The sequence below is a fragment of the Schizosaccharomyces cryophilus genome, assembly GCF_000004155.1.
Source record: "Schizosaccharomyces cryophilus OY26 unplaced genomic scaffold supercont4.9, whole genome shotgun sequence".
Taxonomy (NCBI): domain Eukaryota; kingdom Fungi; phylum Ascomycota; class Schizosaccharomycetes; order Schizosaccharomycetales; family Schizosaccharomycetaceae; genus Schizosaccharomyces; species Schizosaccharomyces cryophilus.
The window spans coordinates 275,589-298,635 of NW_013185632.1; the positions used below are offsets into that span (position 1 = coordinate 275,589).

The 23,047-nt window shown below is 37.9% G+C and overlaps 12 protein-coding genes and 1 non-coding gene across 13 annotated transcripts; 7 read left to right on the forward strand and 6 right to left on the reverse strand.

Annotated features, from left to right (window-relative positions):
• The first annotated feature begins 55 nt into the window (after positions 1–55).
• On the forward strand, positions 56–2,667 carry SPOG_04348 (ER associated protein disulfide isomerase Pdi2). The gene has a single exon (XM_013170424.1). The coding sequence runs from the start codon at positions 178–180 to the stop codon at positions 2,416–2,418; it is 2,241 nt and encodes a 746-aa protein (XP_013025878.1). The 5' UTR covers positions 56–177; the 3' UTR covers positions 2,419–2,667.
• SPOG_04347 (U3 snoRNA associted protein Dip2) lies at positions 2,492–5,545 on the reverse strand. The gene has a single exon (XM_013170423.1). It carries the CDS (start codon positions 5,506–5,508, stop codon positions 2,743–2,745), a length of 2,766 nt encoding a protein of 921 aa, XP_013025877.1. The 5' UTR covers positions 5,509–5,545; the 3' UTR covers positions 2,492–2,742.
• A 207-nt stretch (positions 5,546–5,752) lies between these two features.
• On the forward strand, positions 5,753–7,561 carry SPOG_04346 (SUMO-targeted ubiquitin-protein ligase E3 Slx8). Its single transcript, XM_013170422.1, has one exon. It carries the CDS (start codon positions 6,045–6,047, stop codon positions 6,828–6,830), a length of 786 nt encoding a protein of 261 aa, XP_013025876.1. The 5' UTR covers positions 5,753–6,044; the 3' UTR covers positions 6,831–7,561.
• SPOG_04345 (AP-endonuclease Apn2) lies at positions 6,856–8,712 on the reverse strand. The gene is made up of 2 exons (XM_013170421.1): positions 7,706–8,712; positions 6,856–7,665 (listed from the first exon to the last, which is right to left on the reverse strand). The coding sequence occupies exons 1-2, from the start codon at positions 8,496–8,498 to the stop codon at positions 6,905–6,907; spliced, it is 1,554 nt and encodes a 517-aa protein (XP_013025875.1). The 5' UTR covers positions 8,499–8,712; the 3' UTR covers positions 6,856–6,904.
• Positions 8,704–10,642, reverse strand: SPOG_04344 (DNA polymerase epsilon subunit Dpb4). Its single transcript, XM_013170420.1, has 3 exons — positions 9,684–10,642; positions 9,467–9,585; positions 8,704–9,407 (listed from the first exon to the last, which is right to left on the reverse strand). Exons 1-3 carry the CDS (start codon positions 9,854–9,856, stop codon positions 9,037–9,039), a joined length of 663 nt encoding a protein of 220 aa, XP_013025874.1. The 5' UTR covers positions 9,857–10,642; the 3' UTR covers positions 8,704–9,036.
• On the forward strand, positions 10,009–12,343 carry SPOG_04343 (mRNA decapping complex subunit). The gene is made up of 5 exons (XM_013170419.1): positions 10,009–10,850; positions 10,899–10,967; positions 11,032–11,147; positions 11,226–11,749; positions 11,799–12,343. The coding sequence occupies exons 1-4, from the start codon at positions 10,787–10,789 to the stop codon at positions 11,397–11,399; spliced, it is 423 nt and encodes a 140-aa protein (XP_013025873.1). The 5' UTR covers positions 10,009–10,786; the 3' UTR covers positions 11,400–11,749; positions 11,799–12,343.
• SPOG_04342 (pig-A) lies at positions 11,410–13,414 on the reverse strand. The gene is made up of 6 exons (XM_013170418.1): positions 13,302–13,414; positions 13,105–13,202; positions 12,965–13,044; positions 12,620–12,897; positions 12,460–12,575; positions 11,410–12,394 (listed from the first exon to the last, which is right to left on the reverse strand). Exons 1-6 carry the CDS (start codon positions 13,316–13,318, stop codon positions 11,622–11,624), a joined length of 1,362 nt encoding a protein of 453 aa, XP_013025872.1. The 5' UTR covers positions 13,319–13,414; the 3' UTR covers positions 11,410–11,621.
• Positions 13,415–13,901: 487 nt separating this feature from the next.
• On the forward strand, positions 13,902–13,975 carry SPOG_16404. The gene has a single exon. It is a non-coding gene; the product is annotated as a tRNA-Ile (tRNA).
• On the forward strand, positions 13,916–15,930 carry SPOG_04341 (ribose-phosphate pyrophosphokinase). The gene is made up of 4 exons (XM_013170417.1): positions 13,916–14,396; positions 14,702–15,251; positions 15,300–15,602; positions 15,654–15,930. Exons 1-4 carry the CDS (start codon positions 14,290–14,292, stop codon positions 15,720–15,722), a joined length of 1,029 nt encoding a protein of 342 aa, XP_013025871.1. The 5' UTR covers positions 13,916–14,289; the 3' UTR covers positions 15,723–15,930.
• On the reverse strand, positions 15,889–17,114 carry SPOG_04340 (phosphatidate cytidylyltransferase Ptp4). The gene is made up of 3 exons (XM_013170416.1): positions 17,029–17,114; positions 16,743–16,981; positions 15,889–16,526 (listed from the first exon to the last, which is right to left on the reverse strand). Exons 1-3 carry the CDS (start codon positions 17,102–17,104, stop codon positions 16,185–16,187), a joined length of 657 nt encoding a protein of 218 aa, XP_013025870.1. The 5' UTR covers positions 17,105–17,114; the 3' UTR covers positions 15,889–16,184.
• Positions 17,115–17,977: 863 nt separating this feature from the next.
• On the forward strand, positions 17,978–20,750 carry SPOG_04339 (mitotic spindle checkpoint protein Mad1). The gene is made up of 2 exons (XM_013170415.1): positions 17,978–18,100; positions 18,151–20,750. The coding sequence occupies exons 1-2, from the start codon at positions 17,989–17,991 to the stop codon at positions 20,082–20,084; spliced, it is 2,046 nt and encodes a 681-aa protein (XP_013025869.1). The 5' UTR covers positions 17,978–17,988; the 3' UTR covers positions 20,085–20,750.
• SPOG_04338 (40S ribosomal protein S25) lies at positions 20,130–20,762 on the reverse strand. Its single transcript, XM_013170414.1, has 3 exons — positions 20,621–20,762; positions 20,306–20,546; positions 20,130–20,256 (listed from the first exon to the last, which is right to left on the reverse strand). Exons 1-3 carry the CDS (start codon positions 20,621–20,623, stop codon positions 20,234–20,236), a joined length of 267 nt encoding a protein of 88 aa, XP_013025868.1. The 5' UTR covers positions 20,624–20,762; the 3' UTR covers positions 20,130–20,233.
• On the forward strand, positions 20,731–22,975 carry SPOG_04337 (3'-tRNA processing endonuclease Trz1). The gene has a single exon (XM_013170413.1). The coding sequence runs from the start codon at positions 20,806–20,808 to the stop codon at positions 22,846–22,848; it is 2,043 nt and encodes a 680-aa protein (XP_013025867.1). The 5' UTR covers positions 20,731–20,805; the 3' UTR covers positions 22,849–22,975.
• Positions 22,976–23,047: the final 72 nt, after the last annotated feature.

Below are 23,047 nucleotides of genomic sequence, written 5' to 3' on the forward strand. Positions count from 1 at the left end.
TTGTAATATAAGTATTACCTGGTTTAGTGTAATTCATATTTTCAACTATGGTCATCGCCTCATCACAAAGGCCAACTTAACCAGAACCACCATTCAGATAGAAACAAACCAAAAGAAACTCTGTAAACTAGGACAAACTGGATTTGTTTGTTAAAAAAAAAATAAGATTCGTCAAAAATGCAGGTGTTCGCCTCTTTAGGATTAAAAACCTGGATCCAGTGGGTAGCCCTTGTGGCTATCCTTTTTCAGGTTGCTACCGCTTCCGTACCTCTGACGGATGAAAATTACCAAACTGAAGTTAAAAATGGGCAATGGTTTATCAAGTTCTATTCGCCTACTTGTCCTGCTTGCAAACGCATCGCTCCAATGTGGGACGGTATGGCAAAAAAGATTGAAGAGAAGGCTAATCAGGTTAATATTCACATCGGCGAAGTGAATTGCAAGAAATACTTAAATCTTTGCAAGGATGTAAAAGATTTTCCCACGCTTCGATTTTATGTTAATGGTGAGAATAAAGACGAAGTAAATTACAGCGGCACCACCACCGAGGCTTCTCTTTTAGACTTCGTTGATGCTCGTATCGCTGACGCTGAAAAGGAAGTTGACGCTGAAAATGCAGAGGCACAGAAGAAAGTTTCTGAAGACGCTACCACTTCTGATCCTTCTTTTACAACTTCGACGAGCTCTTTATCACTTGGCTTTGTTTCCGGCACCTCAACGAATCCTCATACTGATTTCACGGACCTGAAAATGGTACAAGTTTCTCCTAAAACTTCTTCCATTAGCCCAATTTCTTCCTCTTTGCCCTCATCTTCATTCACGGTAGCACAAAGTACTGGCATTCCCAAAGAGAATCACTCAAAGGCTTCTAGTACGTCTCCCATTAGTACTGTTTCCGCCCCCATGAGTGCTGAAGAAAAGTTTACAGCTACTTCAGTGTCCGCGTCTTCTACAACATCTCAAGCTACCTATGCCATCCAAACTGCTCCAAATGTTCCTGATGAGGGGGGTGACCTTTCGGAGCCCGTCAATGAAGATTCTGAAAAAGCAGCCCAGCCTAATCCAACTGGCCATTCCAAGCCTTTAGTCACCCAGGAAGACATTGACAATGCCTTGTCAAGTGAAACTGGCTGGTTCGTTCATTTCTATTCTTCGGAATGCACAGATTCCGCAGTTACTACAGCTACTACAGCTTGGAATGCGATGGCTGGAAGAATGAAGAATAAGCTCAATGTTGGTCATCTCGATTGTAGCAAGCACAAACCTAGCTGCAACAAGTATAACATTCAGCATTATCCTTCTTCCATTTTCTTTAAGGAGAATGAATATGTGGAATATAATGGTCTCTTTAAAGTCGGTGATCTTACTAGTTTCGCCGAGGAAGCCGCCAACTTCAAGATCCGCGAGGTGGAATTTTTTGATACTACGGAGTCTGAGAAACATGGAGACGTTTTTTTCTTGTATTTCTATGACGATAAGAGCGCTGATACTCTTAGTGCAGTTCGTAAAACTGCTATTCAACTCCTCGGCCACGCCCGTCTTTACCTTACAAAGTCTCAGCAACTTGTGAAGAAGTACAATGTCAATAGCTTACCAAAGTTAATAGTCGTGAAAGATTCCACACCTAGCTATTATCCCACCAGTGTAGCATCTGATATCACCGATTACAGAAGAATTTTGAATTGGATGAAGAACAACTGGCTTCCAGTTCTTCCTGAGCTCCAAACATTTAATTCTGATGAAATTGCCAATACTGATACTGTTGTTTTGTATTTCCTGGATCCTGATTCATCTAATTTCCAGGAAACCAAAAGCACTGCTCGAAAGATTGCCTCCGATTGGTTAAATGAGGAATCTCGTAATTATCAAACTGCTTGGAAGGAAGAAACCGATAAAAAGAATGCTCATCTGAACAAAGCAGAGGAAAAGAATGATGCCGAAGCTCTAGAAGCTGCTCGAAACATGAATGTTAAGCACAAGCCTGCCCCTACACGATTTGCCTGGGTAAACGGTAATTATTGGGCTAAATGGTCCAATAAGTTCAATCTTGATATCAACAATACAGGTCCCAGAGTGATTCTATATAACCCTTCTAAAGGTATCTACTGGGATACAAATGCTAAGGGTGAGGCTATTACAGTTGATGAGGACGTAGTGTTCGAGGTTCTCAAGGATGTGGAAGCTAATCCTAATGCTTTAAAACCTAAAAAGCTTAAAGAGAATGCTGGTTTGGAGTATTTGGCATCTTACGGATTGGATACACGTGCTTTATACTTGATTTGCGGTGTCGTTTGCGTGGGCATTATTGTTTCTTTATTTGGTGCAAGAAGGATAAGAAGTCTTGAGCGCCGACACCGATCTTCACCTATTCTGCCTATCGCAACAAAGAATACGGGTAATACTGGAAAGTTTGATTGATTCATTATTCATGACGGGCTTGTTATTGAAAATTGGCGATTTTACGAATTTCTATCTATTGTTGCATTATGATTATTAATCTATCATTTTTATGGGTTATTCGCTTTAGATTAAGCATTTTTACCATATATAATACTATACTCTTGTTTCTTAGGTATATTAACAACCCAGTTATAAAAAGTTGAAATCAAAAACCACCTATCTCATACAAAACGTATAACCTAAAAAAATCTTTATTTAAGTACCAAAAATTCCCATTTATAAACAGTATTCAAAATTAAGCATCATTTCAACCTTTAAACCCTTTTTTAAGTCTTTTAGACCCTAAACAACATTAGAATATGCACGTTTCTTTCCATCGATTCCGAGCATTGAATTATCAATATCCTCAAGAGATGTTTTATGATTTAGATCCCACTCATGTTTTAAATATGTCAAACCAGCAAGGTTGTATCCCACAAGCGATCGATCTTCCACTAACGAACCTCTTAGACTATTGCGAATATTATTCAGCAAAGGTCGCATTTTGATCGTAGCCGTTAGTTGACGATGATATGTCTTCAATAAGAAGAAAATGATTCGAGATATCAATGGGATAGACCACTTTCGGCTAGCCCAAATATCAACAAAGCGAAAAAGGGTTAAAACTTGGTCAAAGGGAAGCACTAACAGAGCATCATCAAGATGACTTGTGCGAACTTTCTTGAAAGTATTTAAGACGTATTCTTCCGCCGAAACATTTAAGTGAGCTAAAAGCGGGTTACGAGGGGTTCTAGATTTGTTCGAATTGTTGAGTTTCTCAAGTCGATATTGGATTTCGTCGTCTAAATCCTTAGCTCCTATAACTAAAGCTTCTAAAATTTTTTCACCGTCTTTTAAGCTTTCAACGGTTTGCTTACTCACTGTGGCAACGTTATTCTCTGCTGCCTCTTCGTTTGCCTCTTCAGCACTATAACTGGAAACCAAAGTTGACTCGTATTGTTCTTCAAGTTCACGTTCTCGTTCTTCTTCTAAGAATACTAGATCATCTGATTGAGCCCATACACGGATGGAGTGATCATGTGAGCCCGTAAAAACTGAAGTTGGAGCCACCGCTAACGACCAAACTTCAGAGTGGTGACCGCGTAATTTCAGAATCAAATCAAAAGTGTTACCATCCCAATATCTGACTTCCCTGTCTTTAGAGCATGTAAAAAAGTTTCGAGAACCAGGTTGGAACGCTACCTTCATAACAGAATCCTGGTGCGCAAAGATTGATTTATGACAGTCACCGAAGTCTAAACCCCATAATTTGACGTTCTTGTCGGCACTACAAGTAGCTAATAATTTTGAGTCGTGCGATATGTCCATTGAAAGAACAGGTAACTTGTGTCCGTATAAATTCAAGAAAAACTTCAAAGTATCCAAATAATATACCTTCACTGTATTGTCAAGTAAGGATGCAGTGATAAGGCGTCCATCGGGAGATATTTTCGTTGCAAGAACGTCGTCAGCAAAATCAATTTGACGAGTTTGCTCGATCCTCAAAGCGAAAACTTTGACGGAAGTACCGGGAGCATAATCGTAAGAAGATTTTAAAGACCATAATTTCAAAGCTTTATCCGCAGAAGCCGTGGCAAAATAGGATCCATTATGCCCAATGGCTAAGTCCCAAATAGGTCCATTATGCGCCTGAATACGTTCCAATAAAGAAGAACTAGCAACGTCAAACAATTCAATTTCTCCGGCTTTATTGACGGAAAGGATTTGCTTATCAGCATTCACGAATGCAGCAGCTAAAACGTAACCACATTCGAAAGTACGGATACAAGAGCCTGTTTTATGATTCCAGATTTTTAATGTACCATTCGCACCACTTAAGACCATTTCATAGTTTGAGGAAAGAGCCAAAGTTCGGACATCAGCACGATGTCCCGGTAATTCGATGGAGTTGGTGCGCATAGCTCGCTCCGTAAGAGGAATAGTGGCATCTGCCTTTGCATCCACATTATAGACTTCAATGGAATTATTTTGAAGAACAGCGACAAACAAAGGACTACGTCGATGAGGAATCCAAGCGAAAGATGAAACACGTGAAGGAGCACGAATAACCGCAAAAGGCTCGAATTCATCTTTCAAAGTCAATTCTACTTCCTCAGTCTTTCTGCGTCTACGACGACGGTTCATTATTTTTTCCATTTCAGACGCAGTTCTTATGCGAAAAATCTCAATCAAACGATCATGGGCCTGGAAGACGACAAATCGACCGGAATCATAGAAGTCTAAGGAAACTGGGCGATCACGGCTTTGGCGAGAAACACCGCCTAAAAGTTTTAAAACTTTGGTAGCAGGTGTAATGTTTCCATCACCAGGAAACGAGATTTCCCAAACTTTAACATCTGCATCACTGCTAGCAGTTAAACAGCGTTTTCTATCAGGACTAACAGACATCGCCCAAATTTCACCTTGATGATTGACATGGGTCTCAACACAGTGTTGAATTGAAAGATCCCACAGCTTTAAAAATGAGTCTTTACCAGACGATAATAGATATTGGTCAATGTTTGCGGCATCAATCTCCATGTTAGACGAGGCATCCTCTTCGATACTGTCCGTATTCGCCTCGCCATCAGCGGCCCTAGGAGTTAGGAAGATGAGTTTCGTTACTTGATCCTTATGTCCACGAAGTCTGTATAATCCAGTTTCGTTCACGACATCCCACAGAATAATGTCGGTGTCTTTACTACCGCTAGCTAACCGAGTGCCTGTTTGGTCAAAAGTCATAGTAGAAACAGCACTTTTATGACCATTCAAAGTCAAGAGCAATTCCCCCTGTTTCCATAGACGAATAGATCCATCCTCGTAACCAGCGGCATACACGTCGCCATGGTTAGTAAGACAGGAGACCTTGAAGGAGCAATCCGCGTCCTTCCACTTGGATAACAATTGACCGGTCTTCAGATCCCATTCTAAAATGCTTTCCAGACCTCCAACAATCGCATTCCCTACGGATTTCGCCGATTCAGATGGTTGAGCTACGACATTACACCCGGATGAAGCGACGACCCCAAAAAATCCGGAGGGCTCGTAACGCGTGTAACTTTTCACCATGGCGTTTTCCTCGTCCTATGGCGTTCCAGAGTTGTTGGTAGAAGCAAAGTTAAAGGCTGTCTCTTCTTTCTTTTTGACATATAACGAGCAACTTTACTATACGTTCGAATGGATAACATGCTACTTTTTTCTTCTTTGTTAATATAGCGAACTTTTTTAATTCGCTAAATGTAATTAAGGTATAGTAACTTCCTCTGTTTTATTGACTTTTAAGACATTTTGATGCACCTCGCTTTCCCGTACTCTTTGCCTATACTTAGTAAAAGCAAGTGTTTACAGAGAAAAAAAAAAAACTTTGTTTTGGTTTTCTCTCTCGTTTAATTCCATGTAAGAGAATAATTAAGGGCCTTTAACATCTCCTTGTTTCTGGATTTTATCCTCGGTTAGCGTGAAAGACGAAGTTCTCCTTGGTTGAATTCAAAAAGATTTGTGGGCGCTCTTGAAAAGTTGGCATTTTTATAATTTTATTTAGGACAGGGGCTCCCAAAAAAGGTGTGTTCTCTTATTCTAAAATACCAGCGCGGAAAAGACTGAAAATGCCTCCTACACCACGATCTGGAAGTCAAAGATACGTTCCTTACGATGTAAGAATACCTCGGTCGCCTAGGGAGGCAGCTGCAGTTGCTGCAGCTCGTCGTCAAAACCGACGATCCAGCGAGGTCTCGTATTCTACTGAAGAAGCACCTCACGAAAGCCCTAGTGAGCATGGAGATATCAGAGGAGTCGCAGACAGAGATGTCGATGAAGTATTTAATAATCACGGATTACAGCAGAACACATATCCAGGTTTGTCAGAAGCCTCGTCAGTTCCTCGTTCAGTCCGAAGCTTGGCGCATAATGAGAGTTTAGGATCGCTCGAAAGAAGTAGAAATGAGTGGTCAGCAGAATTGGATAACTTGGATGATCTTGATGTTCTTGAGGATATTTCTCCTCTGCAAGAGGTATCTCAATGCCGTGATCCCTCTGGTAATTCCATGTCAGCCTATGACGATGTTATTGATCTAACAGAAGCCGAACAAAAGCTGAGTCAACCAAAACAAAGAAATAGAAAACAAAAACCGTCATCAGAAGCTGCACCTGGCATAGCTTCCGTAAATAACTCTCAAAGGTTAGCGGATTACAAATGTGTGATTTGCCTTGATAATCCTGAAAACTTGTCTGCTACACCGTGTGGTCATATATTCTGCAATTTTTGTATCCTAAGTGCATTAGGAAATTCTTCTGCGACGCAAAAATGTCCTGTCTGTCGAAGGAAAGTGCATCCTAAGAACGTGATTTGTTTAGAAATGATGCTGGGCAGCGAACAAAACAACAAGGATTAAGTAATGTTATGAACATAAAATAAAGCAATAATATTATTATTATTAGTTATGTCTATTCTTCGTAAAATCAATTATTAGCCTTTCCAGTCAGAGTCCCAAAGAAAATATCTACATTGAAATGGCTGTTTATCATCATCAGAAACCGCATTGGAATTTTCAACGACCTCTCCTATCGGTCGCGCACACATCCAAAATTTTCGTCCATAATTTATGCCTGGCTTTTTTACAGTCAGCAATTTACAGGGCTCTTTATGTCCATCACATAATGGAGGCAATTTTTTCTGAAACATGCTTTTCCATGCAGTTACACTTTCCACATTAGAGGAATTAGATACTGTTACTTTCGACTCGATATCATCAACTTCGATCATTGGAGGTGCAACCTTCTCTCCCTCATTTTTATCCGTCGACTGAGGCTTTTTCATGAAAAAAGTTGATAGCTTTGGCTGCTGTGTTCGTCGACGCTTCTCAGGCGGACCATTTTCAGGTACAGACGATGGCGTACCGCTGATTGCAGATGGTGAGTGAGACGGTGTTTTAGATGAATCTTCCAAATCAATGTCTGATTCTGATTTGGATTTTTTTAGCTTTTCAAATTTTTGAAACATGGAGTGTATGTTTTTTGACGGTCGATATGCTGAATGATGACATGCCGATAGAGAAGGGGGATCTTTTGCATGACTTAGTAATTCATACAACGGCACATTGTCGAGAGAATCTCGAAAGTCTATATAAATAGGGCAATGATCAGATCCCATGACTTGTGCCATGATGTCCGCATCTTGAACCCACGGTAAAAGATCTGGAGTTGCCAGTGTATAGTCAATTCGTGTACCTAAAAAAGTTAGATACTCATTATTAATATATAGCATTACCATAATTTGTAGGTCTCATGTTAAGTCTAGTGTTCCAGCAAGTGAACATGCCCTTTCTAGTAGGATGCCGAATCCGCCCAATATCGAGCAAAAGCCCAGACCTGTGTGGTTTTAATAACTCTCTAAGCCATGTTCTCGATTCAAATACACTTGGAACCAATGACTCTTTTATTATATCTTTTTGGTCTGCAGTGTCGATAGAGTCACAAAGGATGTTTACATCGCCAACTAAGACGACCTTCCGTTTTCCTTCTTTTATAAAAGCAGAAATTCTATCCCTTAAGCATTTATAGAATGCTCTTCGATAATCCATCCTATGGTCCCCAGAATTTACGGGACAATAGACACCAATTAGAATGAACATACCCAAGTCAAGTAGAATACATCTTCCTTCATCATCAACCCATTTTGCAGCTTTCCTATCTATGTCTTTGGGATAGTATCCAATCTGTTCATGCGGAGGAGCTTCAATGTAGGAGTATCGTTGATTGCGAACTGGTAAAATCCCAGTGATCCCTTCTTCTGCTTTTATGGGTGTGCACAAACTCTTTTTTACATAAATACCGACTCCACTGTAACCTTTTCTTGTAGTGGGGAATGTGAAATAACCTTCATATCCTTCGATTAGAGCAAATTCTTGGGGAAAGCTATCCTTTTGCATCTTCAATTCTTGGAAGCATACGATATCTGCTTTTAGCTCTTCAAAAACTTCTTTGTAAGACTTTTTATTGTTCCATGGATAGTAATTAAATGGATTTTGTATACCATTTACGTTCCAACTGACGATTCGCATACTTTCTGTCGCAATGGTGCATTATTGGAAAGGAGTTTGTTCAATTGAGCGTCAAGAACGTGCCTTCGTAGGAGTGTTTGAAAAAGGAAACCTCTTTAGAACTTCAAAATTAATAGATCTATGATATGTTGGTATAAAAAAATTTTTGCTTCCTCTTGAAAATGTTCAAGACTATACATAGGAGGCGAAAATAAATAATGAAAAGTCGCGATTATAACAGTCTATCTAACTTTTATTAATACAATTAAAAAAACAATGAATAAGTTAATGAAATGACTGCGAAAAGAATGGAATTCCGAGAATTCAACAAAGGCATGGTTAATTTTTTAAAACTTGTGAATAAATATAAAGTAGGAGACATGAATAGATACATAGATGAACAAGCCCAATCATAAAATGAATACATGCTGAAGGCTGTTTTGAAATGCAACTGTTGACGAGCGACATTAAAGTCTTTGAAGGAAAGAAAGAATGATTAGAACAACGAAATGGGGTATACCAAGAAGCCAAAAAATAAAAATAAATCCCCCTTTTAAGATTAATTGTTAGGAGAACCATGGAGTTCAGATTCTGACTCATTTACGTCGGAATCTGAACTACCTTCATCAATGGGATTTCCTGTTGCATCAGTTAAGTGGATGGTATCTATATAATTAGGTTCAGCTAAATCCTCCACAGGATTTTCTGCTGTCTCCATATCCATGTCCTCTCTGTCAGAGAGAACATCTTCCTGAGCCAATTCCTCAGCAACGTCTTCTTGTTCGAGTTCATCTCGATCATATTCTTCTGTTTCATTGTCTTTATTAAGTACAGCTTTATACCGTGGATCCATCTTGCTTTTCTTCGTAGATTTATCCTCGTCTACTTGGGGAAGTTTCAGTTTCTTTTCCTTCAAGGAAGCTTCATATGCTAATTTTGTCAGACTGTATATTCGTAAAGAGATAAGAGATGGGTAAATCGAATCATACCTTGCAAATGAGCATCCAATCGATTCGCGAATTCAGGATATTCTATTTCTTCTAGAGCACCCAAAACATCCTGAGGCATAACAATTTTTCGATTGTTCGTAGAAGAGATTTCTCCAGCGCTAAACGATTGCATGGGTCAGTAAACATATCATTCAAGGATGAACTTTGAATATCTAGGTTATCCAGTCACACTTGTAAAACGATCAAAATTACATACGCAGACGTTAAATAACTAATAAAAAGAGTTGCTGAATTCGTAATGGCCTTGACGGCTTCCTTTTGTGCTGTACTCTTCTGGGGTAAAACTTGTTTAATCAAACGCATAACAATGGAACGAGGAAGAGCTAAATCATCTAGCTCAGTATGTTCTCCAGTATTTGTTGAATCCATTTTGTTACTGTTATACTCGTTTCAGACTGATGGTAAAAGAACGTGAAAGACAAATTTCTAGGGTGTGTCAGTATTGTTTATAGTAAAAAACAAGTTTGGCGAAATGTGATATAAGAATTCTCCTATTGAGCTTTTTTTTCTTGTCTTGGCTTCTTATAATTGAATTAGATATTGGAAAAAATAGAAAAAAAAAAAAAAAAAAAAAAAGTTTACTATCCTGGAAAGCTCGAATCGTGGAAACAAAACTACTCGAAGGTCATACAGTCGAATTTAAATGGAGTAGAAAAGGCTTTAGAACCGGAATCTTCAAGTAAGCAAAACACTCTTTGCATGCTGTTACTGGTATTTCTTCCCAAGAGCTCAAGGTCAATGGTTCATATAAAGTGTATGCATATACCCTTTCAAAAGGCAACTCAATGGATTTGATGCACGTGTAACCTTTCTACCAAGAGCTTTCTGTACACTGACAGTCCTTGAAACTCCTGAGAAGTAGACAATTTTCATACGCATTGAGGTATCTTAGGCGTTTGCTTCAACAACAACCTATCAGACTAATGAAAACTCAGCCGACTGTTATGAATTGAATGCGATTGAAGAAAGCATAAAAGATCTTCTTCTGTTAGTCGATGACTGTTAAACCGAGTTTGCTTCTTTAAACAGGAAAGCAGTCAATGAATTCATCAATGTTTTTATAATTTACAAGTTTATGAGAAGTTTTTGTTACTAGATTTGAATACAGAACCTGTTTCTGCGTTCTGAGTTGTTTCCCAGAAACTTCTACTTCACTTTACCACCCTCGATAGTCTTTTACTAAAACAAAAAGTAACCAAAGTGTAGCGAATTGATCACCTTTACTCTTCAAGTAAAAGAAAGGAATATAAACTAAGAATTTTTTGTTAATTTCGGCCTTCACGCGTACCTACAGTTTGAATGAATCAAGCAGGTCAAATTATTCCCTTTACAACATCTGGCTCCCTGGTGGATTATGTTGACCGTATGTTATTTTCATTCCTTTTCATATTCTAATCATTCATTTGTTCAGGTAAAGTAATAGTGGTTTTAAGAGATGGTAAAAAGCTGATTGGCATTCTCCGGTCCTTTGACCAATTTGGTATGATTCCGCTTTGTGTTCCTTGCTTAGATAATAGTGATGTTCGAGTTGCTAACGTTTATAGCCAATCTGATGCTCCAGTACACGATCGAAAGAATTTATGTGGATGATATGTATGGTGACATCGATCGAGGTGTTTACATTATTCGTGGTGAAAATGTTGTCTTATTAGGAGAATTGGTAAGAAATTAGAGGAGTTGAAAAGTCTTTACTAGGGCTTGAAGTTCCGAATTCTATTCACTGTACTAACCAACTTAGGACTTGGATAAGGAATATGAAATGGAAAGGGGATTGCGCCGTGTTCCGGCAGAACATCTATATCCATTGTCAAAGCAACGTCTTGATGACAAACGAAAATCCTTACGGGAAAAAACCAAGAAACTGAACACTGTGGGTTTCAGCGTCGATTTTGGTCATGATGATTTGTACTAAAAATTACAGAAGTGAACCCTATTTTTATTTAGCTGTCTATAATATAACATTTCTTTGATCGTTTCAATCTATCGTCTTCATCGATATTTGTTACTTCTTTTAAAGAATGGAAAGAGTAAGTTTACGAATGATATACCGATCGAACTTAACAAGTGATTATTCGGAGCCTGTTTTCCGTTTCAATTATTATCTCCAAAGAAGTGTAAATTATTAGAGAAGGAATTAGTAAAATTTTTCTGATGTTGAATCATTACTAGACGTCTTGAATATATGAATATCATCTTGTGTAGCAGGGAAAACAGGTGGACGGTCCACTGCGAGGTCAATTTCTGAAGCCGGCCAAATCCAGTGTAAGAGCATCATAACCAAATAATCTAACGTTATTAATATACAAAATAGTTTACCAGCCCATTGACCACATCCATAGTAAAGTTTTAAACGATTAATGAGGCGCAAATTTGGCTCTGCGCATATACTATCATAAACTTTTTCAGTTCGTTCGGCGACGTCAATCCATGAATACATCTCTTTTACCTCTTCATGGAATTTCACCGTTTTGATTTTATTATTGAGATAATCAGATATAGCACTTGACAAGGTTCGTACTAAATCGTCTTCTTCAGGTCTAGCAAATCGAGTCATATGAGAAGGCAATACCTCAGGAACACCTCCAACCTTGGTAGATATAACGTACAACCCGCAACTTGCTGCTTCCACCAAGACGGTTCCAAACGCTTCTGTCAAGCTTGGGTGTAAATAAATATGACCACGTACCATGACATCCCGAACTTGGTCATGTCGTACTGAACCTAACATTTCCACTCTATCTTGTAGCATATACTTTTCGCGCATTTGTTCCAGGTCAATTGCTTTTGGTCCATCTCCTGCAATTACAAATCGAACTTTGCGAAATTCTGCACAAATTTTAGGAATCACAGCAATTAAGAGATCAATTCCTTTATTATAGTATAATCTTGAAATTACAACGATGGTCACTGCGAGCATAAGGTTAGGCATAAAGGAACACTTGGGTTTTGACATAAAGAAGACAAACACATACGGTAATCATTAGAAGCTTTTGAAGGGTCTGGTCTGAAGTTTTCGGGGACTAACGCATTTGGAATAACCGAAACCTTTTTGGGATTAAGGACAGCACGAAGAACGGTGTTTTCTCGACTAGAAAACACAGTTAGTAAAGAGTTGGAATTGTTAAAGCATACCATGTATGGGAAACACAAATGACATGATCAATATCACTCATGGTGAACTTGAGAAGCTTATTGGTGATAATACTTCCCGCATCAGCAAACCCAAATAGGGAATGGTCAGTAAAACAAGTCTTTAGGCCCATGGTACGGGCATGCAAAATGGCATCGTGGCATAAAAATGAAAGACTTCCGTGTCCATGCACAATTTCAATGCGTTCTCGGATAATAATATTTCGAAAGATAGGGAAAAAGTAAAAAAACGAAGGAAAAGTCGTCTCTCGGTATACCGTCTATTAGAGTAAGCGTCAGCGAAACATGATTTTCTTGTGAAACGTTTATCCAAGGAGAAAAACATACATGAAGGGGAACATAATAAGCCGTTAAACCATTGGTAAGGTATCGGACGCCGACGCGGTCTTTGTACGCATGTGTAATGACTGGTGGAATAATGTGTCAATAAATGACGAATTGAAAAATCCATTGAGATGTTTGTATACCTATAACTTTATGGCCAAGATCAATGAGTCGTTGAGACAATTGAAAAATATGAGACTCAATTCCACCTGGTTGGGGAAAGAAAAAATCAGAAACCATACTAAATGTAGGTTAGAATAGAACAGACGCAAAGCTCAACGATTCCATTCAGGAAGGAGAAGCAAGCATTCGAAGTAAGAGCAATCAATCCAAAACATACGCTATTCGGTAACCCATTGTGAGAAAGAAATCACTTTACTGTATAGAAGAAAACTAAGATAACCAGAAGAGAATGCACATTTGCATTTCGTTTTTCTAATGGTGAAAACGATGTAAATACCCTTTCATACACAAGGTACGTTGGTTGGTATAGTAATATATCAAAATAATATTATTATATTAATGTGTTCTTAATACATCGAAAATCAAAATAAGGAAAAAGGGCCCTAATCTATTTCACTAGAAAATAAAAGAAAATCACTTGACTTTGCGAAATTTCTGTTCTTTACAGTGACAATTCATTCAGTTAACTATTTCCAAGAATCTATCATGTTTTGTTTTGTTTTGCTTTTACTTTTGACATATCTTTCATTTTGTATCCATTCCAGTATAAACAATTACATTCCTATTGCTGTTTGCAGGCAAAACCTAAAAAAATAAAGCACTTATTGTAATATTAATTATAAGAAGAAATAGTTAACTCATACGAATGGAAACAATGAAAATTTACCAAATAAAAGCCGAAAAATAAACAAAAGATATCACTTTTCCTCAGTAACAGCCTTACATATAATCTTTACTTTAGAAGACTATAACAACTGGTCGCATGATGTAGTTGGTTATCATGTCGATCTAATAAGTCGAATGTCGCCAGTTCGAGCCTGGCTGTGACCATAGATTTTTTCTATTTACTGGAAGTATCCATACTTCGAATATTTTGTTGACTTACTTTATGTAGTTTAATATTTTTTTTTTATCTGTCCCTATCCGTTTCGTTGCTTTCCTAATCTACTTTTATTTCCCTATCGTTTAACTTGTTCGCCAAAATAGGACAAAACTAGAAACAATGGCATGTGCAAGTATTGCCCTTCGGTTAACCACACTTTACATATTAACCGATTTTTTTTTTTCGATTTCTAGTGCCAGCCAAGGTTACACCTAGGTACAACATTTTTAAAAGAGCGCACTTCAAGTACGAAAGACATAGAATGAAAAATTTAGTGGTTTTTGGAACTCAGTCACATCCAAAACTAACAGAAGCAATATGTGAGCATCTTTGCTTGGATGTAGGTCGAGCCGAACTTGGAAAATTCAGGTATGTTTTTGCACAGGTGATAAAAAGCAGAAAAAATGGATTTTTGCTAAGCAGATTTCAATAAATTGCAACCGTTGCTCTTGAGAATTCTGAAAGCTTTTATTTGGAAAAAAAAAAATTCCCGAACGGTTTAGATTGTCGACAAAAGAAGTGTCTACAATTGATTTTTTAAATGACGCAGATAAGATCACAAAGGAGCCATGTGTAATACTATTAAGAATTTCTTCCGTTTTATTGTCTACTTTTTCTTTTTCTCGCTTTACCTGAGACATTTTCATGAGTGATAAACTAATTTTTTCTTACAGTAATGGAGAAACCTCTGTAAAAGTTAAACAATCTGTTCGTGGTTGTGATGTTTATATTATTAGCCCGGCTTCTGGGCGAGTCAATGACCATTTCATGGAACTTTTGGTCATTATTTCTGCATGTAAAACTGCTTCCGCCAAAAAGGTGACCGCTGTCTTGCCCGTTTTCCCTTATAGCCGTCAACCTGACCAAATTTTTTCTTCTCGAGGCGCACCTCTTCTAGGATCTTCTTCTGATGGCGTTTTAGAACCAAAACGCACTTCGTCGTATTCGTCATGGATTGCTCAATCCGGAACTTTGGTTGCTGATTTATTGATGTGTGCTGGAGCTGATCATATTATCACTATGGATCTCCACGACCCTCAATTTCAAGGTTTCTTCGACATTCCCGTCGACAACTTGTTTGGTCGTCCTTTACTGAAGGATTATATAGCCTTGAATATTCCTGACTATCATAATGCAGTCTGTGTATCACCAGATGCTGGTGGTGCAAAACGAGCTACTGCTATAGCCGATTATTTAGGATTGGATTTTGCTTTGATCCACAAAGTACGTTTTTTTTTTTTTACTGATGACTAGAATACTAATATTTTGTAGAATCGTCGTCACGAAAGTGGAGTCTCATTAATGCTTGTTGGTGATGTAAAAGACAAAATAGCTATTCTAATTGATGATTTAATTGACACTGCTTCAACTCTGGTGAGTGCCGCCGAATTTGTTAAAAAGCACGGAGCTAGCCAGATTTACGCTCTTGTTACACACTGTGTTCTGTCTGGTGATGCTATTGAACGTGTAAAGCAATCTTGCATTGACAAACTCATTGTAACCAACACAGCTCCTCAAACAATTGAACCCAGTGACTGCTTCGATATTATTGATGTTGCTCCTACTTTTGCTGAGGTAAGCACTGCGATTTATTTTGAAGAGGTTAATTTTAACTAACTTTAATAGGCTATCCGTCGCATACACAACGGAGAAAGTATTTCCATTTTGTATGACCAAAACCACGCTTGGATATAAAATTTTTGGTGTTGATTTGTACTTATTTCTAGTCAAATGTTTTTTTGCCGATGCCATCTATTTTGCTGACATGATAAAAGCCTTTGACGTGCTTTACATATGATTGTCAGATTGTTTTGGGATACTTTTGATTTGCTTTTGTTCATTATTTCTTTTTTTTTTAGGGTGAGAAAATAGATATTCTACAAACGGACTTTTAATAATAAATATACTTTTTTTTTTCAGATTAATTAATTGCGTCGATTTACATATCTATACTATAGTAGGAAAGATTCAAACGAAAGTTAAATAACATGAGGAATAAAGCGGATATTATGTAGAAAACGTAAGGGGATATCTGAAAAAAAAAAAAGGACAAGAAAGTAAATAATAAATGCGTTAACAGTCAATGTTTGCTTTGGCCGTTTTATAGGCATACAAGGATCAGTATTCTAAAGAAAAACGTTGATACGACAAAAGGACTCACATTATTATATATAACAACAGACCGGATACAACAGGAATTACCACATTATCATCTAAGCCCCAAACGTCCATGGCTTCTGCAACAGCACCGACAAATCCGTTTACCACACATAGTACTGGGAAGGACATCCAAGACTGAGCTGCCATACTATCGGGGCCCGTCCGGATGATACCCCAGTATAAATAAGACGCCAGAATCCCACAACCAAATGCGCCAAGGCTGCCGGCTAAGCTTTTATTTTTAGCGATCTTGGGAGTATACTTTCCATATCTACGACCAAAACTAGAAGCTGCTGTATCGCACCAAGACAAAAGTAAAATACTCATCACTGCAATATCCTAAATTGCGAAAATGTTAGAACATCCGGTTTCAAAATCGTTATATTGAGTAACGAATACGGTTAAAATATTGGAGAGCTGAGAATTCACCAAATACCTTATGGACCTGACTCCCTCATAGAGTTTCCTCCCTGATAAAGCCAAGTGGAAAACAAAAGGATTTTTTTCATGTGGTTCACCTTCTGCAGCATGCATCCCTGAATTTCTTTTACATACCTCTGGAAAGAAGCTTAGAACTATCCATGTTCCTAGCAAATAAAATATAACGCCATTCCAACTGTTTTTTTCAGATTCACGCATTAAAGGTCCCATCACTCGATTATAAAGGTGGCTAAAAGCCGGCCATTGAAATCGTATAACATCTCCTGTAAAGGCTGGAAGAAAACCCCATGCCAAATATGGAGTAATCTGCTCAGCATGAAATCCATACCGTTGAAGTCCTAACGTGATGAAACCTATCGATACAGGTTAATAATGTACGCCTCAATAGTCTGTCACTTACCAATCGATGTATGCAGTAGTTTCCGAGGAATCTCATTCTTTTTAGACCATTGCGACCAAGTCAATTTTGTCGACATTGGATCGTTCTTGCTCTGTTCATTCCACTGTAGATATTCAGGTTTTCTTTAGAAGATTCGAATAACGATAGTGAGAAAGGTAGAAGGAGAAAATTTCAATACACTAATAATTATAGCATACTTGTACGAGAGCTCATTATCTATTTTCACGTGTACACGTTTAAATTATTCCCCTTGTTCACGTAAATAAACAATAGACAGAATGTTTTCCCAATACTATCTTAGGTATATTTGCTTATTGTGTTAAAACGAAGTTTTGCGCATTTTTTTGAACTTAATTCTGTTCCATGTTCACTGAAAACGAAGTTTTTATTTAAGAGAAGGAATGGACTTTCTCTGTATCCATTTTAAATGAAGAATCAATCAGAGAAACTTGATTCCTAAAGATCAAGAAAACGATACGAATGAAAAGAATATGATATAGAAGAAACATCAAATAACAGAAAATGAAACCATCTTGATTACAAAACATCACGCATCACGATCCTTCATCATTGCATTTTAAGCAGGTCGAAAATGTAATAACGAGCAAATACATACTTTGAACAGGCTCAAAACTCTTTTCAATTTTTTTTTTCTGGTAATTGTCTTTGATATGTTTATACTATTATCCCATTGGGACAGCGAATTTCTTCTATTGTGTATTCTCGATTATTGAATGAATACACAGATAATACACATCCTTTCATAAAAGATTATAGCAAGAGAAAGTTCAATCTATATTCAGTTTAGTTATTTTTTCTTTAGTAATGAGAGTGCGAAACCCTGAATTTTCGTTTCATTTCTTTCTAAAATTAATATTTACCAACGACACGTTACACGCCCTCAGTATTCCCACTTGCTATGATTTCCAAAAACACTGAGAAAACAAGCTCGCAACCTCCATGGCGGATTCACCTCGAAATCCGTTTCATTCTAGATCACAATTACCTAGATTTTTAGCAACTGCTCCGAAAAAGCCTTCATCAATTCCTGCACCGAAAAAGCCTGGTTCCGGTACGCGTTCTCTCGCATATTCTTCACAAGCATTATTACTAATATAACAGAAAAGGATAGTTCTCGGGTGCAATCACTTGAATTTGCTTTAGAAAATGCAAAAAACGATTTGAAACAAAAAGAGATCGAAAGTGACCGAGAACGCAATGACTTGCTCGCCAAACTAACAGAGGAACGCGAACAATCGAAGGCTTTTCAAATTCGCGTCTCTTTGCTTGAAAAGCAAGAACATGAACGAGAAGCAACGAATCATGAAACTATTGAAAGACTAAGATCTGATAATGAATCGCTCGTCTTACAACTTTCAGAATTGAAGTCGAACTTAACCCAAGAAACTGCTGCCCGCGCGACTGAATTAGAAAAAACTCAGCAAGAGCTAAGGGAAAAAATATACAAGGTGGAAGATTTCCAACAGAGAAACAAGCTTCTTGAAGAGAATGCATCTCAGATGGAAATTCGTAATTCCTCTCTACAAGAACAACTAAACTCAAAGCTTAAAGAGTCACTAGATAAAGAGCAACAAGTACAGACTCTCATATTTGAAATAGAAAAGCTAAAAGAATCAGTGAATCAAGCCTCTGATTCTTTGGAGTTGAAAGATGCCAACCAAAAGCTCTTAGAACGAATCGCCGAGTTGGAAAAACTTCAGGAAAAGCATCTGTATATGATTGAACGATACAATACAAACTCTAGAAATATTGAAATTGTAAATGAAGAAAAAGCTGATCTTGAGGCTAAGCTATACCAATATGAAGACTACAAAGAGAAGGTCGCTGTTTTGGGTGTTGATAATGAGAAACTCCAAGCAGAACTGAATAGTTGGAAAAAGACATTCATGGATATGAACGTTCCCGAGCTTGCTGCAGAAAAGTTTAAGACTCTCCAGTCAGAAAATAAGACTCTCAGCGAGCGTGTCTCAGATCTCACACAACAACTACTCCAGGAAAGGATTCAAGGGCCTCCAATGGTCATCGAATTAAAAAACAAGGTAACTGACCTCAAGAACGAAAATAAAGAAACGAGTGAGCAGATTCGACGACTCCAACGCCAGGTATTCTTAGCCAACCAAGAAATCAATCTTTTGCGCGCAAACTTGAAAAGCTATGACGATGAGGAAGCCATAATGAATAATGAAAAGTCTGGCCAGAAAAAGCTAGAACGGATCGAATCACTCACCCAATTGATTGATGAATATAAAGTCTTGTTTGAAAATTCAAAGATCTATAACCAGGGAGCTTCCGCAGATGAACAGTCCCTAACTTTAAAGCGTCCTCGGAACGAAGACCAAGAGGATGTTGGCTACGTGACAGAATTGTATCGAGAAAATCAACATATACAGTTACAATTACAAGAGAAGCTAAATACTGAAGGATTCCTAAGAGATCAAATCAATGGACTTGAAGTCATTATTGCTGAATTAAGGCAAGAAATCATTCAAATGTCAGAACTAAAATCCTCAAAGGTCCTTCAACATAGATCGAACCCTACGCTCAAGCATGAAAGGGTAAAAGCAGAACAGCTTCACCTTCTTGAAAAAGAAAATGGGGGATACAAGGCCATCTTAGAAGAAAAAGATATTCAAACAGTACCTATGGAATCACTGGAATTAGCTAATCGGAGAACTTTGGAGCTAAAGAAAGAACTATTAGATCGAGATAAAAGAATACAGAGACTAAAAGAGATCTTTTCTGTGAAGTCTTTGGAATTTAGAGAGGCAATTTATTCTCTCTTTGGCTATAAAATAGAGTTTCTGCCCAACGGAAGCGTCCGCGTTACTTCTATGTACTCACATGAAAACAATACTGCTTTTGTTTTTGATGGTGAAACTAGTACAATGAAATTAGTGGGAAAACCTTCAAGTCCAGATTTCGAGCGATTAGTTAGGTTTTGGTGTGATGAGCGAAAGACTATACCTGGAATGTTGGCTGCTTTGACATTGGAATTGATTGACAAAAATGACCAGTCTACCTTGAATGAGCAATAGCGTAATGACAATTTCAATGACAGAATCAATTTATGCAGAAATCCTTTAAGTATTTATAGGATCTATACAAACTACTTTGCATTATACATACTTCATACGCATCATTTATACTTAATTCCCTCTATTTTATTCAACAAATTTTTGACATCTTATGCAGTAGCTGGAATACGTGCTATTGATTGGTTAGTGGTCTTAAACGTTGATACCAAAAACGAACTTACTGTAAATGTATTGCTTAGAGGAATGGTCCACCTTATTAATAACACCACGCTCGGCCAAGTCCTTAATGGCAATACGAGCAAGAGCACCGTTAATCTTCATACGGTCGACAAGGACAGAGACAGAAACAAACTTGAAGGCGGGAACCTCCTTGTTAATACGGTCAATCAAGGTCTTGTCAAAGACGGTGGCATGTTGAGCCTTGTCTTTCACTTTTCCTTTAGACCATTTCTTTTTAGGAGCCTATAAGTTATTAGTCTGGCTGTCAAAAGACATGGTAAACCTTTCCAGTTACCACTAAAACTCAAACTTCATACCATTTTTCACAGTGTTTACCTGGGATTCTAAGTTATGCATGGAAACGTTTTGACCAAAACTTGTGTGACTGTTTTCCAAGTAACAACTCACTAAACTGAACAAGTAACAAGTCTATGTGAGCAAAGGAATCTGCAAAACCGATCTATAGGTTCTTATTTTTGGTAGCAGATTTCTTAGGTATGGTATGAAAAATTTAATTTACTTTAAGTTATTCCCATTAAGGGGAAAAAATCCAATTACCAAATTGGGTCATCCTTTGCTCAATAAATTAGGAACAACTGTGCAATTGCGGCGTGCCGGCCAACAGATGGTGCGAAGAAAAGAAAAGAGAAATACAAATCGTATTTCTTTGAACGTTATAAGTTCTGTAGCGGCTGACAACATGATTGCTCCTTTGTTATGTGTCACCCTTGATGATAGAAAATACTTAATTGGAAATATGGGGGAGTTGATGCAATTGAAGTTTCGAAATCATCCACTTAATTATGGAGGGAAATTATTGCGATCATTTATGATGCCAGGAAGTGGTCGAACATACAATCCATGGAGTGCTACCGCTGGCCTACTCGGTTATGTGCAATCAAGCGAAATCGACACTGTTTTAGATTTGCATGCTCCTTCTAGAATAGCATCGCTTATAGCAAATTCCCGAAATTTGACTTCAGGAAGCAGTTTAAAATTAAATGTTATACCTTTTCAAAACAAGCTCTCGGAGGATCATGAAAGCTTTGAGTTTCGAGAAAAGGATTTTTGTACAATACAAGGAGAAATGTCACCTTCATGGTCATATCTGTCTTTCATGACCGTACCAATGCATGGTACTTTTAATTCCGAGAAAGCGAAACTCCTAGGTGTTCCTTTTGGAAAAGCAAATGGTTTACTATGTCAAGGAAAATCAGTTCTAGCTAGCGACAACAAAACATGGGTGCGCCCAGAAGAAGTACTGGGTCCTACAAGGCCGGCTCAAAAGTTTGTTATTATCGGTTGTAGCAGCCCTTCGGCTCTAGAAAATCTCATAAATTATGCGAATACATGGGAGCACGAGTTACCATCTTGCATTATTCATGTCCTTGACAAAGGGGTTTGGGGGAATGAGTATGCGAAGTTTATGAAGCATCCGAAGCTACGAAATTCGACGCATTTGATTTCATGCATTGAGCTTGCAAAAGATTCTCTCATATTCAGAAGAAATAGATCTGCTAATGTGCTTCCTAGTTGCCGTGGATTTTTGTCAACACATCTCTCCTCTGTTCACAGTCTTTCTGAGAATGTTTTTGAGTTAGAAGAGGGCTTATCTGTAGAAATATCTGACCAAAAATGCTTCGTCAAAAACGAAAACACGGAAAATGTTGGTGTAAAAACTCACTCTTTCAATGAATTACCGTCTCCTTCTGTCGGTTATGTCGTGGATATTTTGGGAACGAGTGCAACATCACCGACATTGTATCGAAGCCTCAGTTGCTACCTGGTAAATGTGGATAATTGTTTTATTCTACTAGACTGTGGCGAGGGCTCTTATTCTCAGCTTATACGGCAATATGGAACGAATCTTGATTCTGTATTGAAGCAACTCCGTTTAATATTTATTTCACATATGCATGCTGACCATTGGTTAGGGCTTGTGAATATTCTTTTAGCTTGGAATGAAAGTACTCGTGGAGCAGACACCACACTTACCGTCGTTTGTCCCAAATCACTACGGTTTTGGGTGTCAAGGATTTGTGATTCTACCAAGCTTTCACATATTGTTGAGCGTATTCGGTTTGTGAATGCTTCTACTGTACATGCGGGGAATGAGTACTCATTGTCGCAAAGTTTATCTTTATATACCGTTCCATCTATTCATATTTATGATTCGCACTCAGTTATTTTATCCCACAAAAGTAATGGAAACCTGGTCTATAGTTCCGATACCCGCCCAAACATGAGGCTAGCGAAAGCAGGAAAAAACGCCGCCGTTTTATTGCATGAAGCTACCTTTGAAGATGATTTACATGAAGAAGCTGTAAATAGATTCCATTCGACCGTCTCGGAGGCTTTGATGGTTGCAAAGAGAATGCAAGCACAAAAATTGATTTTAACACATTTCAGTACTCGTTCTATTGATACTTCTTTCACTGCTCCCAATTGGTCTATTTATCCAAAACACAAAACTATTTATGCCCGAGACGGAATGCGTTGGACGCAATCTATATGTCAGCCTAATAAAAACGCTCATAAATCATAATGGTAAGAAGTATGAATAATTTCTTTTTAATTCGTTAAAGTGGAGCCGTTTCACTATCACGTTTTTGTTGCGCTTAATATATGACACATTAATGATGCCAAACTTAATAATATCTTTACTATCTGTATTAATACTTCACCAAATGTATAGTAGTAAATTTACTGGATACTCATAAGACTTAATTATTACGCTCATTCCA

Coding starts and splice junctions, on each gene's coding strand:
- SPOG_04348 (XM_013170424.1), top strand. CDS start 178: ATGCAGGTGTTCGCCTCTTTAGGATTAAAAACCTGGATCCAGTGGGTA.
- SPOG_04347 (XM_013170423.1), bottom strand. CDS start 5,508: ATGGTGAAAAGTTACACGCGTTACGAGCCCTCCGGATTTTTTGGGGTC.
- SPOG_04346 (XM_013170422.1), top strand. CDS start 6,045: ATGCCTCCTACACCACGATCTGGAAGTCAAAGATACGTTCCTTACGAT.
- SPOG_04345 (XM_013170421.1), bottom strand. CDS start 8,498: ATGCGAATCGTCAGTTGGAACGTAAATGGTATACAAAATCCATTTAAT. Junction 7,666..7,705: donor CATGAGACCTACAAATTATG/GTAATGCTATAT, acceptor TAACTTTTTTAG/GTACACGAATTGACTATACA.
- SPOG_04344 (XM_013170420.1), bottom strand. CDS start 9,856: ATGGATTCAACAAATACTGGAGAACATACTGAGCTAGATGATTTAGCT. Junction 9,586..9,683: donor ATTAGTTATTTAACGTCTGC/GTATGTAATTTT, acceptor GCAATCGTTTAG/CGCTGGAGAAATCTCTTCTA. Junction 9,408..9,466: donor ATTGGATGCTCATTTGCAAG/GTATGATTCGAT, acceptor TGACAAAATTAG/CATATGAAGCTTCCTTGAAG.
- SPOG_04343 (XM_013170419.1), top strand. CDS start 10,787: ATGAATCAAGCAGGTCAAATTATTCCCTTTACAACATCTGGCTCCCTG. Junction 10,851..10,898: donor CCTGGTGGATTATGTTGACC/GTATGTTATTTT, acceptor TCATTTGTTCAG/GTAAAGTAATAGTGGTTTTA. Junction 10,968..11,031: donor CCGGTCCTTTGACCAATTTG/GTATGATTCCGC, acceptor TAACGTTTATAG/CCAATCTGATGCTCCAGTAC.
- SPOG_04342 (XM_013170418.1), bottom strand. Junction 12,898..12,964: donor CTTATTATGTTCCCCTTCAT/GTATGTTTTTCT, acceptor TTACTCTAATAG/ACGGTATACCGAGAGACGAC. Junction 12,395..12,459: donor AAAAGCTTCTAATGATTACC/GTATGTGTTTGT, acceptor TTATGCTCGCAG/TGACCATCGTTGTAATTTCA.
- SPOG_04341 (XM_013170417.1), top strand. CDS start 14,290: ATGAAAAATTTAGTGGTTTTTGGAACTCAGTCACATCCAAAACTAACA. Junction 15,252..15,299: donor ATTTTGCTTTGATCCACAAA/GTACGTTTTTTT, acceptor AATATTTTGTAG/AATCGTCGTCACGAAAGTGG. Junction 15,603..15,653: donor TTGCTCCTACTTTTGCTGAG/GTAAGCACTGCG, acceptor TAACTTTAATAG/GCTATCCGTCGCATACACAA.
- SPOG_04340 (XM_013170416.1), bottom strand. CDS start 17,104: ATGTCGACAAAATTGACTTGGTCGCAATGGTCTAAAAAGAATGAGATT. Junction 16,982..17,028: donor ACTACTGCATACATCGATTG/GTAAGTGACAGA, acceptor CTGTATCGATAG/GTTTCATCACGTTAGGACTT. Junction 16,527..16,742: donor TTCTAAGCTTCTTTCCAGAG/GTATGTAAAAGA, acceptor TTCGCAATTTAG/GATATTGCAGTGATGAGTAT.
- SPOG_04339 (XM_013170415.1), top strand. CDS start 17,989: ATGGCGGATTCACCTCGAAATCCGTTTCATTCTAGATCACAATTACCT. Junction 18,101..18,150: donor ACCGAAAAAGCCTGGTTCCG/GTACGCGTTCTC, acceptor CTAATATAACAG/AAAAGGATAGTTCTCGGGTG.
- SPOG_04338 (XM_013170414.1), bottom strand. Junction 20,257..20,305: donor CTCTAAGCAATACATTTACA/GTAAGTTCGTTT, acceptor ACCAATCAATAG/CACGTATTCCAGCTACTGCA.
- SPOG_04337 (XM_013170413.1), top strand. CDS start 20,806: ATGAAAAATTTAATTTACTTTAAGTTATTCCCATTAAGGGGAAAAAAT.